This window comes from Dermacentor variabilis, chromosome 6, assembly GCF_050947875.1.
Source record: "Dermacentor variabilis isolate Ectoservices chromosome 6, ASM5094787v1, whole genome shotgun sequence".
Lineage (NCBI taxonomy): Eukaryota > Metazoa > Arthropoda > Arachnida > Ixodida > Ixodidae > Dermacentor > Dermacentor variabilis.
The window spans coordinates 171,388,878-171,402,540 of record NC_134573.1 but is presented as its reverse complement, the minus strand read 5'-3'; the positions used below and the strand labels follow the sequence as shown (position 1 = coordinate 171,402,540).

Sequence of the window (13,663 nt, the reverse complement as noted above, 5' to 3'; positions counted from 1 at the left end):
TCGGAAGCAGCAATGTTTACTTCTGCACATAATACTGGATCACCTATCGCGTCCCGCTTCGGATCATAGACGAAACTACAATTCTATCCATTTTCCTTTTAATTTTGTTTTTAGCTTGTGGCCTAGTGTTGAATGTGGTAAAGAAGAAGTGTATCTGTTTGGTCGCTGTCTTTGTGTGGTGCTCTAATTTTTCTGTCTTTCTTTGGACATTTACGGTTACCATTGACGACGACTGACTAACAAGCCGTCCCACCTCACCTGAAAGCACTCCTCAAAGATGATGCGTTTCCGCTACCAATGTCAAAAAATGAATTACGCTGCATGATAAAGACAACGTCTTTCAAAATGTGTAGAAACACTTGGTTTCACCAGAATTCTAAGAGTTCGGATTTATATCTTATTGATCCGTCTATTGAATTCAAATTTTCATTGTCATTAGACAGAAATATGGAAACCTTTATTCATCGATTAAGGCTAGGCACTGCCTACACAAATCATTTCCTACACAGAATTGACCGTGCGGAAACCCGCAGTGTGATTGTGGATTTGTAGACGAAGATAAATATCACCTCCTTCTAGATTGCCCACATCACGACACACCAAGATGCCGACTTAAATCAACCCTAATTAAATTAGACCGCAGACCTCTAAGTTTCAAGAAAATTTTGAGCTTTTGACCAACAACGTCTTTGTAGAAGAGCGCTTTAAAAGCACTAAACACTTTTTCTTGTAGACAGGGGCATTATTGGACGTTATTACCGCTTTTATTGTTCCTTTCATTTCATCGTCGCCGTATATATGCATTTGTTTGTGGAATATGTCATGTTGACTGTTCTGTTGTGACTATACGCGATAATGCATTTACACGATGAATTTACTACCCGCTGACTAGAGACTGTGATATTAGGCGACAGTATCGCTTGTATTTTTCAGACTTCTTTCTACATAAATGTGCAGCCATGTACCTTGCATGTTGTATGTACCATGCGTTTCTTACGTCGTAGTCTTCCTGTGAAAACGTTGCGTGCGAAGTGCTGGTGTTTGTGTGAAAAGCTTATTTGATATGTAATCTTGAACCCTGTATGTTGTAGGATGGAACCATTCAAAAGATAAGGAGTAGCGGGTGCCTTAAATTGTGCGTGAACACCTTACATCATATCGGTAAAAATAACTGTTGAATGTGAAACCGATTGCGCAAGCAACTGGAGAGCGAGCGTGAAACAGAGACAGAGAATAAAAAAGAAGGGAAGGCAAGGAGGTTAACACAAAACTTTCTCGAGATGATTGCTATAGACATGGGGAGTGTCACGTATCTCCTCCGGAGAACACTCTGGCCGAAAGAATGGACTAGGCGACAGGCGTACCCACACAGACGCGCATTTAATACAACCCACGTGAAACTAACAGCAGCACACAAACCTAACAAAACTAACACACACGGTACAAAAACTATCAGTACACACGAACCGGTAACACTGCCACTAGCGTTCTATTGAGAGTGGTTGGCGTTCGTGCTCACGTCTGGTTCGGTGCGTATGTGGCGTGGTGTGGGTCCCGTAGCCGGCGTCGGAGTGGCGTTCGACGTTCGAGGACTGGCGTCGCTGGAGGCGTCGTTGATTGCGTCGTACACGCTCCCGGTCCGAGCGCCCGTGGAGGTGTGGCCGATGATGTTGGCGTTGGGGCACCACCCGGAAGAGTGGTGACAGCGGTAGAGACATCCCTGGCCGTAGCAGGTGGTGGCGTCCTCCGTGGACTCCCCGGAACGGGCTCAGGAACGGCAGGAAGTCTGCGGAGCAAAGCCGTAGAACGCGAGCTCACCGGAGCACTAGCCGGCGTCGCTCTCTTCCGGTCGAACCGTCCCTCACCCGCCGAGTCTCCGCTGCTTTCTTCTCCCCCTGTGTCTCGCCCTTCCTCGCCCTTTTATAGCCTTCTTGTTAGTCCACGTAATCCTTCTCTTCGTCTTCTTCTCTTCTCCACCAATCGTCGCTTTCCATCTCACCGGATACTTCTCCACCAATCATCTCTTGTCACCTCACTGGAAACTTCTTCTTTATCTTCTTTCGTCTTCGGTTAATCCACGTCATTCTTAACGCCATCCTCGTCGTCTTCTTGAAACCTTTCTTCGTCTACCATTTTATTTCATCTTCCCTCTTATATGTGACAGGGAGAAACATGAGAGTGAAAGAAGGAGGAAAGAGACAAAATAATAAAGCAGAATCACGCGTGCGCCAAGAAACCGGCACAGCGTATATGCAATCTCTCTCTCTCTCTCTCTCTCCTTTATTCGTTCTGGTTTTGCAGCATCAATTATGTGGCTTTCTATGGCCGCGGATCATACAAAACATCCTTTTATGTACGATTACTCGTGGACGTGTAATATGGAATCGATAAAATTTAAGTTTTCATTCATTCATTGATTCATTCATTCATTCATTCATTCATTCATTCATTCATTCATTCATTCATTCATTCATTCATTCATTCATTTGTTCATTCATTCATATATCAAAATAATTTTTACACGGTGGTTGTGTGGGAACGAATTGGAAAAATGCAAATAATTGCGTGGCAATGGGCCTAAACCCGCCCTAACCACCAAACTTAAAACGCTCAGCACCATCGGCTAATACATTTTTCAACAATGCGGTAATGAAAGAAGCACACATAATTTTACTTATAAAATAAAGATATTTAAATAAGAACGCACGCAATTCGACAACATTTACAAACTGCTCGTAGAAATAAAATAACAAAATCTTTATTGCAGCAATAGGTTCATCAACCCTTCAAACGTACAACAAATCAGAAAGCAGGCTATGGCGTTAAATATAACATTACAGCAGTTGTGCGTGCCTTCGTGCATTGCACATGTGTAAGAACCTTCTGGAAAGAAAAGATATAAAAAATAACAAAGGTGCACATCTGAAGCGTGAGCAGATAAGCATGCATCTTCTTTTTAAAGATCGCTACTGGGCGGCATTGTTCTACCATGCCGGTAATAACATGATGTGCGTTCAGTATCTGAGTAATCATGTGCGTCAGCTCTTGTGTCCCGTAATTTTTCCGTATTGCCTCACTGTGGTAGGTTGTCTGTCCCGAACTATAGGTATGCTGTTTCTGAAAGTAAGCTTCACGGAATGCATCAGCGTTGGATCTCATTTGGTCGTAAATAATTGTCCCTATCTTACTGTAAAAACAAAAAAAAATATTAAAGTGTTGTGCTTCTGAAAGAGTTGGGCAGAAAGCGTTCGGCGTGGAATGCCTTTGATTCTCAGTCTACAATTACTTTCTTTATTTGTTTTAGCGGGCGTGCCCAAAATTGACAAACAGTAATTAATTATTCACTGCACTAATGTTACACTGCCTTGCTACCCAAAGTGCCAGCAAACACCTCATTTTTCTGATTACACCAACGGACCGTGAAATATCTGTACGACTGGGTTGATGTGGATTGAGCAAGTTAGCGTCTCATGGAAAATAACGGCAAGGAACTTATGGCATATACAGCGCATTCAATCAAGACCCCTCAAAATGTAACATAAATTTCGTGGAGTATACAGTTGTTTCTTGTTCGACAAATAACATATTTTGTCCTTTTATTGCTTAGCTCAAGTTAATTTGTTTTTAGCCATACTGACAAATGATTAAAGCATTTATTAACTTGCTTTTCTAAATTATCTAAATATTTAGCAGAGGAAAAACGTTAGTATCATCAGCACATATATTGACGTCTGGTGTTAATGGTATATTTACGATATCATTTACATGAAACGCGTTTGAAAAGCATTGAATTGAGTTCATCTGGTTAGGGGCGAGAGAATTACATATGCTGCGAACTAATATTTGCTGCCACTTCTTGAGGAGCCGTAAGAATCGAGGTGAGCCTAAGCTTGTCTAGGATTGTACATGTGCACGTTGTTTGTGGCACGCAACAAGGGGTTTGAAAACGCACGTTTCTTCTTGCTGGCGACCTCCACTTTCCTAAAGCTCAGGCGAACTCGTTTCTTATCCAGGAGTCGCTTCGGTTTCACGCGCGTACAAAAAACTACAATGTCAGTTTTGTCGTAGAGTTGCAAATTCACTTAGTTTTGTGTTATTTTTTTCTCTCATATTTCTGTTTCTTTTTTTCTTGGTTCGTTCTGGACTAGTGGGCACTAGAGTTGTCCGCAGCTACTTCTATATAAGCGACGTCTTTGCTTCTGCTTTCTACTTTGACCCTTGGATGCTCTGACCATCCAGAACCCTGAGAGGTTTAAAGTCACGTTCAGGGAGAAATACCGCGAAGTAACTACATTGGATTGATTTCTCCAACGTGCGCCTTGATATCGCATGTCAAGTTTTGTTTTTTATCGCGATTAGTTATACAGTTTACTGAAACCGCAGCACTTCTTTCTCAGAAGAGAACTTATCTACGGACATTTGGAAGAGGTTAAAAGACATGGAGGCGGCAAGATTGAAGTGCCGCCAATTCTTTCTGTATATCTTTTTTAATACTACTGCGACGTTGCATAATACTTCCAAGATTTTTTAACAACATAACCACGAATAAAACTAAACTATTTATAAGAATATTTCAGAAATACCGCAAGTTGACCATTTCTAGCCCTCATTTTGAATGTATTAAAAATAAAGTCGTTGCCTACATAAGGTAATGCGCAGTAAAGCGCAATCTTTCTAACGTGCTCAGACGAAATGATAGCGTTATGAAATTAGAATTTATGTTTTATTTTTATTTTAGATTACGTTTTGATCGTAAATGTACGATTAAAACGGTGCTCAGGCACACACAACGTCTTTCGCACAAATAATCTCGGAAATGCATATATTGACACTTAATAAATACCTATAATTTTTCTAAAAGATGTCGAACAAGGTCGAGCTTTCGAATGGTGTGTTTGGCATCTAATGAGCTCTAGTAGACTGTAAGGGTAAGTTATATCGTTCTACTTTTCCTGCAGAAATTTACATTGCGAGGACATCTCAAAAGGGGCGTAGTAGTCGTGGAGAAGAAAGAAGGAGCTGATGAAATAAGCAGGAGTCAATAACGATCGGAAACACGTTGACGCATGTTTCCCTTTGACGCTTGATTACGACAAGTCTGACAAGTCTGAAAATAGAAAGCGCTGCGATGCTGATGACGCTCGGATTGCGTGGCGAAAACGCGAACGCGTACAATTGAGCTTGATAAATCTTTGCCCTTTCGATGTCCATTGTGACAAGAGAAATGCGCGCCCGCGCGCATAGCTATCCATCTTCCATTATCACTACAAGCTATGAAGCCTCAATATGCAAATTTTCTTGTCAAAGAAAGTCACTGATATATGGAGTCAGCAAAGTGATCAATTTATGCCATTTGACAGCTGGAATTATCTCTACGAAAAACTAAAAGCGCTCCCTGACGTTCAAGTCAGCATGTTCGCGTTCATCGCAGAGTTGATCCGATGCAAGGTCAAAGCCTGGTTCTTTCCCTAAGGAGCCGGTTGTGATCTGCATTTAGAATGGCTCCCCAATTAGTCGTTTCGGAAACCCATCTATCATTTTAGGTCACCGCCGGCCATTTTATCAGGATAATAGGACACACATAAAGTTAGCTCCAAATCACGTTTCAAGATGCTCCCAACGTTTTTCCAAAGGCATTTGGTGAATCTTCGGGACCATTAGCTATAGGCTTTTGAAAGGGATTACTGTGTAGACGATGCAACGAACACTGTGTGGAGTATTATACATGCGAAATGCGTTCGGGTATACTGCACTGCGTAGGAGGTAGCACGACTGGCCTTCAAACAACGAGGCTTAATACTGAGATCGCAATGACACATCGTACGATCAAGCACAACGAAAAAACGATATTGAAGTGAGACTAAATTATATTTTGTTCTTGTCGGAAGGCCAAATAGGATGAATTAAAGCAGAAGAAATTTTTTTCTCCGCGAGATTACTAGACCTATCACTGTTGATCTATAATGTACTTTTTTACCAGTTTATCCGCCCACAGCACTCTTTGTATACTTATGGTATACCTCCTATGTGCGTTCTGTAGTCTACGTCTGTGCAGCTAGTTCGGTGCACTTACTACTGTACGTCTATTTTACATTTCTTATTTATTCATTTTTGAGTTTTTATTCATCCTTTTGATGGCTTCGGATTCAGCATACTGAGGTAGACCTATGTGTTTGTGTGCAGCGCGTTGAAGTGCGGTAACTTTTTGAAATGAATGAATGAATGAGCGTGTTTTTTTAATCGACGTCTTTCGCTGCAGAATACAAAAGATCATTCATTCTAAAAGCATGGTGCGGCCATGCTTTACTCCCTACTTATTTATACTTCTAGCGAGGGGACACGATGCCTAGTAACCATTCTGGACAAAGAAGCCTTCTGAATAATGGCGTGTGAATATTCAAGCGAAGTTTGCATTGACTCACAAGTGGCCTAGTCGTGGTCGCGGAAAAAATCCCAGTTGCTCCCAGAGCAGAGCAGCTGCGAAAAAGGGTGGTTTGATGAGTTGTCAGCTGCGTCGGTACCGGAGCGTGAGTCATTAGCAAGGATCCCAGCTGCATAGGCGCGCTCTCACGCCATGCGCGGAACTAGTCAGAGTCGTTTCGCTTCCGCCGTAGAGGGAAAGGACAGAAAATGGTCTCGCGCGCGGTGAGCCGGCTTCGTTTTCGTTCAGTTCGGTCTCGGAAAACGGATTGGGCGGCCATGCGTCGTGCGTTCCCCCGAGGGACGGGCAGCGTTCGACGAGTGACGGTGAAAACCAGCCCGTGAAAGGGCCCGCCGTCGGCTCACCGATCCAGCCGTTAGAGCCGCCCGAGCCCAGGCAAATAACAGCAACGAGAAGATTCAGAGCTGAGAGAATGGGAGGCCGAAGCAATTCGGGACCCTTACCTGCGGGTTACTCAACCATGACGAATGTCAGGTGCACGCATGACAAGCTTCGCTTACCCACATTTTCCGGTAGGGGAAGGGTTGGTAAATTTTTTATGCAAGAAACTCTATGAGGAATATTTGCAATACCAAAAGAAAGAAGAAGAAAAAAAGCGGCAGATCCAACGAGTTGGAATCCACGTACAGCGAGGTTTTCTACTAGTGCATGGAATCAAAAACCCGAGTTTGTGTCCTCCCATTGTTTAGAGCGGCAAGCATGTCTGCATCTCTCTTGCCACTCGGCGTCCCCACCGACAAAGCAGACGGCGTGGACAAACAGCCCATTCAGCAGGCCGACAAGCGCGAGAGGCGCGCTTTATCCGATCGTGGGGCGTCCTGGCGTTTTTCTCGTTCTTTTAATTTTCCCCTCACGGCCGCCACCAACGCTGCCGCGAATGCGTGGAGGCGAGCGCCATCTGGTGGTGGCGCAAGGAGCCCAGCGGCGGTGACGTCGGCCGCGCGTTCTTCAGCTATAATTAGCCTGCCTATTCAGCTAGAGAACAGCCACGTCGCAGCAGCCGCACTCACGAAAACCTGGCAATGTTTGCAAAGAAAAGTTCGCTCTTAAAAAGGAATGACTGCAGAAATTCTTTCAGAATTGACGCTGCTTACAGCGTTATCATCTTGAAAACATTCGCAAATCAGAGCTTAGCGCCGACGTCATATAGAAGTGCCGAATATTTAGCATCGTCTTACATAAACAAAGTAATCCCTGCCGTTTTAAGAGAGGCAGAAGTGTCGGCCGCGCTGCGAGTGTGATAGCACCGCTGTCCAAAAAAGAAAAGGTGGAATTTCAAGCATGCTATCGTTTTATTTTTTTTTCTGGTTCTTTCGCTAGCTGGACTCATTTCTTGCATTCACGCTCTTGCGTATGTCATGGCGACCGCTCGGTCCAATGACGTCCACAAGAAAAACATGTATTTGCCTTGGCTTTTTGTTCACTCAAAACAGGTCTTGGTGCTGTATCTTTTCTATTCAGTTGCTCTTGGCGTTCTTCGGCCGATTTCTTGAGCCGCAAACAGTCCAAAGAAAATAGCGTACGATGCTGATAAGCGAACACCACGCTTTCATTACAGCCGTCTGGATTCCGTGTATGTTTATTCTGTGCGTGTATAGAGGGGCTCCAAGAATTATTTTTCTTCTTGAGGTGGCCTCAACCCACGCGTTGTAGCTTGCGCGTGTATTTTTATATAATCTTTTTTTCAACGCAAAGCGACTGCTTTCTTTTGACACTTTATTATCTTGCGTCTTGATCCATAAAGCATTAGCTCAGCTCGTTTGGAACTCGGCTGTAGCCTTCTACAACGGCTGTGACCACAGGCCCATGACACATTGTTCCTTTTCACTGTGCACCACGCTCTTCCTGGTATACTTCCGATATAGCACACCAATGCTGTCCAGTGCCAGCAAAACTAACATCCGTGTCCTACCGAGCATTCAAGAGCAAGCCCTTCGTGAATGTCTGGGCCTACCAGGATGGGCTTCAACTGCAGCAACAAGTGGTATCGCACTTGACCACTCTATATCGACTTATATCCCTGCCGGCGGACTTCTGGCACATGTTCGCCATATGTCCAGAGCTCCTGACCGCTCTCTCACTCGCTTGCCTGAGAAAGAAACCAAGGCAGCATGTTGCAGATCAATTGCGCGGCAAACCAGCATTCTTTGTCGTTGAGACAGTTGCCCGCAAGAAGAACGCCATCTCCTGTGTGGTGCATGATAAAGTCTTCTGTGTACTTTGATGTTCTAGGAATTGCGAAGAAGGTGAACCTGACCTCAGCGGCTCTCACGCAAACCACATTGGAGCTTTTGCGTATTCGGTACGCTAATCGAATCCACGTTTACACGGACGGTTCAGTCTCGGAAAGTTCGACGGGTGCCATTGTTATACCACCTCGATCGCTCGTCATCAAGTCAGACTTCGCACGTCGCGTCATGCACAGGATCCGAACCCGCCGCTCTTCGCGCTGCTGGGAAATAACACTGAAAAAGAAGCACTTATCAAATATACACTATTTTGTGACTCTAAAGCAGTCCTCCAAAGCGTGCGAAGTTTACGATGTGGAAATTACGACCATCTGGTGTACCAAATCAACGAAATTCGCCATTTCGCTTATGAACGAGCACATGATATAATCTTTCAGTGGCTGCCGGGACATTGTGGCATCATTAGTAATCACCTCGCCGATGACGCTGCCCGACGTGCCCAGGCTGGAGCACCGACACTCCCTATACCTTTATCGGGAGTAGACGCCGCAAGGGTGCTTCGAAATCCCGCGCGTACCATCACATAGAGTTACTGGCATGCTCCGCAAGATGACCGTCGATTATAGAGCCTCGACCCATCACTGAAAGTGCAATTGCCAACAAACCTTTCACGGCGTGACGCAACACTGCTGTGTTGGCTGTGGGTAGGAGCCTTGACTAACTCCAACAGTTACCACATTGGAATGGCGGACTCACCCACGTGCGATAATTAAAAATGTGATGAGACCATCGATCGTCTTTTGTGCCACTGTTCTCGCTTCGATAAGCAACGCGAGACTCTCCAGTGTGCCTTGAATGGACCGGACGACAGGGCATTTAAAGTAGCGAAGATCTTGGTAGCCTGGCCTCGCAATTCGTCAGCCCGGGAAGCCATTCGGGCTCTTCTACATCATCTGCAGGCGACAGATTTGAGTGCCCGACTTTAGATATGCTGCACCTGGCTTAGTGCATCTGAAAGTACACTCAAGACTCGTGTTCTTTCTCTATCTTTATTTCCCTCCTCTTCTACCGAACCTTCTAGCGTACTGGTTACTCGTGCTGACGGTAATAAGCGCAGGATCAGGGGACTAATACATCCAGTCAACACTATGTTTGACGAAATCAATTCCCCTCCCCACGTGTAGGGGAGCAAACTGAACAAAGTCTAGTTAACCTACTAGCCTTTCCTTCCTCCCTTTTCTCTCTCTCTCTTCTTCTCTGTGTATTTTATAGCATGGCTGGTTCTGTCACGTGGCAGTGGTGTACTCTCTTTAGTGATCCCGTGTTCATACGCAGACGCAGTGATGCAAAGAGCCAGTGTATGGTGCGCAGTCACGTGGTGACAGGAATACTCGAGCACAAAACCACCTGCACTCTTTTCCTACATGCTGGCCTAAAAGTCACTGCTTATCTTTGCCTTTCTCTCTGATCATTCACAGCACGTCCCTTCTAGCGTACTGGTTACTCGTGCTGACGGCAATAAGCGCAGGATCAGGGGACTAATACGTCCAGTCAACACTATGTTTGACGAAATCAGTTTCGCGCTATTATTAGTTCGCGTAGCTACGTTTGAATGCCGAATCGATGGAAGTGGGGGCAATGTGTTTCTGTGTGTGCGTGCGTTTGTGCGTGTGGCTTTCGCCATTGTGACAGGAGGGACGTGTGCGGATTATTTATGGCGGGTGCATAGAACAAGTTGCAGTGTTTTTTTTTTCCTTCTTTAGTTTCCTTTTTTGCAAGTGGGGTTCATGTCCATGCCATATTTTTTTTAAGCAGCCTACGCTTAATTTTACGCGGGGTATCGGGAACAGTGGCTTTACTTATTACGCGAAGTTTATTGTGCAGCGCCACGAATAGCCCCATTACCTTTGTCGACTAATGATTATTTGTTACTTTTCTGACTTCACAACCGTTCGTATTCCCGCAATGTCTCATTTCTTGCGTCATTGCAAGAACGTGTCCTAAAGGTAAACATGGCTGGCAAAGAGCAGCTAGAAGCTCGCAAAGGCCGGCTGCCTTGCGTCAGTGCAAAAAAGCGCACTGGAAAAAAAATGTACAGCTAGCTGGCTAGCTATGCTTTCTTAAAGCGCAGGCTGTTGCCGCGAAGCAAGGATCGGAAACCATGTGTTTCTTGTTGAAAAAAGATTAATAGTTGCTTCCCCGTGTATTTTAGTTTCATGAAGATTGAAGACTGTAAGAAACTTAATATAGGTTCTTTTAAGGAGGGGGAGACAGGCTGCCTTGTTTATCACACTACAGGATAAAATGCTGAGAACGTATGTACAGCAGGAAGAATGGAATAAGTTAACCACGGCTCAACGCTGACGCTTTGTGGGGATTGTTCTTGAGCTCCAGGAAAATTGTAAGGTATCCTTGTCTTTAACAGTTTCTTTGCAGCCTTGTGCTCTTTAGTTGGCGCGGTAGGTTTTCTCGGCTGCTGCCCTACCGCGTCTCTCTTTATTTCGGGTTTGTTTTCTTTCTTTTATTCCTGCCATATTCCGCCGGAAACGTCTTCATGTTCCAACTGGCTTCACCAGATTGCTCTGTGTTCGCTTTCATTTTTGACTGAGTTTCCCATTGGCGATTAACTCTCTATTTTACAGCGATCTAGCTCTTTCTGGCCCGCTCACTTTTCGCTGCTTTCCTTTTTGTTTTGAGTGGCGACTAAGATGTCGTTTTGGATTTTCGCTGGTGTGCTGAAGCTCATAGGCACCCGTGATGTACAGTACTATTAGCCTGTATTTGTAGTGACGCAAGCGTAGTTCAACCAATGGCGCTGTTTCTAATAATTCAGTGTTCTTTATAGTCTCCAATTCCTTCTTTGTAGTAGATATTGCCAATGTGGTACTGCCGTAATCTTTACCGTGCCTACCCTTTCACCCCGTGACATAGGCTGAGTTCTAATACTCACTGTTGATATGGAAATAACTAAGCTGACGGTAGTCATCTAAAGTCTAGCTCCACTTCTGACGAACCCGGCAAAAGGGGCATCTTCGCGAAGACAACATCGGGTTTAAACACAATGCAGGCTATTACTTTCCTGTCCAAACAAGATGGCGGCTGGGCAGATTGCTTTATAATTCAGCAGGAAGGTGGTCTGCGCCAAAAAAACGTAGTCAAGGTTTTTTTTTCTTTTTCTCTCAGCACCTATTGTGTTTTCGTTCGTCCGCACACACAGCGTTAAAATATACGGAACACCCCTCCCTCCCTCCTTTCTTTCCCTACACTGGGAGAGTTGGACACCACAAGAGATGCGCCCTGCACTGTGGCCGCTGCTTGTAGCCCAATTCAAACACATCAAAAGATCAAAACCAATGGATTCACCACCACCGGGGACTGAGCTCAACACCGACAGCGAATACTGGAGCTGTAGTCGTTAAGAAATAAAGTGTAACTCCCGCTCTCAAAATGCGGGGATAATATCGGATTCTTCAAAAGATTTTTCTTGTCGACGCGAGGTGACGGCCCATTGCAGAGACATCTTTCAAACAAGCTCCGTTAGTTAAGCTCGAAACTTTAGTCTTTGCATTCAAATTACAGTCTTCTTGCTGGCCGGAAGCGGAACTCACCTTTAAATGCGCGGACGCTCTCGCGTGTGCTAAATTTCTCTTCTCTTCCGGCGCGCAGGCCCGTGGCAAGGACTCCTCCGCTGCCGTCGCCATTTGCTGGCGTCCTAGGACAGCACGGCGTGAGTCGCCCCATGCTCGCCGCGGATGACCGGCCCGAGGCCAGCGCTGCCGGCCACCACGCTCGCCAGAGGGCGACACCCACACATGGCCCTGCTGAGAGCCGCGGCGAAAAAGGTCAGCATCCTAAGTTCGCTATCGCAGGTTCGAGCAGACATCTTTGTTCCTCAATTTCTTCCTTTCCTATTTCCTTTCTTTCTTTCTCTCTTGTAATTTTTGTTTTGTGTTTAATGCACAAATGCATGAATTATGCAGCTTCTTTTGTTTTTGTGCTTTCTTTTGTTATTTTTGTTCTGGTTGACATAAGTTGTACGAACGTGAACAGCCGCTGAATGGTAGCCGACGCTCGTAATGATCCAAACAGAAGAAAACAGCAATAAAGACGTGCCAGGTTCGAAGCTGCTCGCGCGCCGTCCTAATGACTTGTGACAAGCGATTCAGAAGTAAACTAAAACCCTTATTTGTGCATGCGCTTATATGCGCCCTGCGTCTACGGGTACTTGCTTGACTCTCTGTCGGAGCGGTGGCGGTTAGTGCGCTTGAGAATTCGGTTGCGTACGCATAGGCTGAAAAAATGGGTTTTGCGGAAAGCACAGTGGATTGGATTACGCTCAAAAAAAGGCAATATCTTAAGGGTATACAAAGCTCTTCTGCCGCCTGCTTCTCTCATCATCTGGACGCTTAGCGGCGCAGCGCATTTTCTTAACACAACTTGTGAGCAGGCAAAGGCAAAACAAAGATGACCAGTGCTTAATTGAACAATGCGGGTGAAGAACTGAGACCTGGTTGTAAAATTTTAGTGAAAGGACACTGACCAGCGGTAAGCGCCGATTTGAAATTTCTTGGAAGAAAAAGGACTATCACTTTAGTGGGGGTGAACCCTCGATTTTCCTTTCACTCCGATTTCGAACACACTAAGTACAGCGGCGATTACGCACTTGTTGTAACAAGGGAAAGAGAAAACGGAAGAAAAAAAAGATAGATAGATAGATAGATAGATAGATAGATAGATAGATAGATAGATAGATAGATAGATAGATAGATAGATAGATAGATAGATAGATAGATAGATAGATAGATAGATAGATAGATAGATAGATAGATAGATAGATAGATAGATAGATAGATAGATAGATAGATAGATAGATAGATAGATAGATAGATAGATAGATAGATAGATAGATAGATAGATAGATAGATAGATAGATAGATAGAGAAATAAAGATGAAATAAAGAAATTCAGGGACAGAAGAATTGCGGATTAGAAGGAAAAAAAAGATACGCACAAACAACTCGCCTTGTCCGCA

At 44.7% G+C, this 13,663-nt stretch overlaps 1 protein-coding gene across 2 annotated transcripts in view; it reads left to right on the top strand.

Annotated features, from left to right (window-relative positions):
- The window catches only part of LOC142585772 (suppressor of lurcher protein 1-like), a 460,587-nt gene that overhangs the window by 180,887 nt on the left and 266,037 nt on the right, over positions 1-13,663 (top strand). For both annotated transcript variants that reach the window (XM_075696765.1, XM_075696766.1), the window contains one exon: positions 12,298-12,473. In XM_075696765.1, coding sequence (XP_075552880.1) covers positions 12,384-12,473 — 90 coding nt within the window. In that variant the 5' untranslated portion in view covers positions 12,298-12,383. The remainder of the gene's footprint in view (positions 1-12,297; positions 12,474-13,663) is intronic.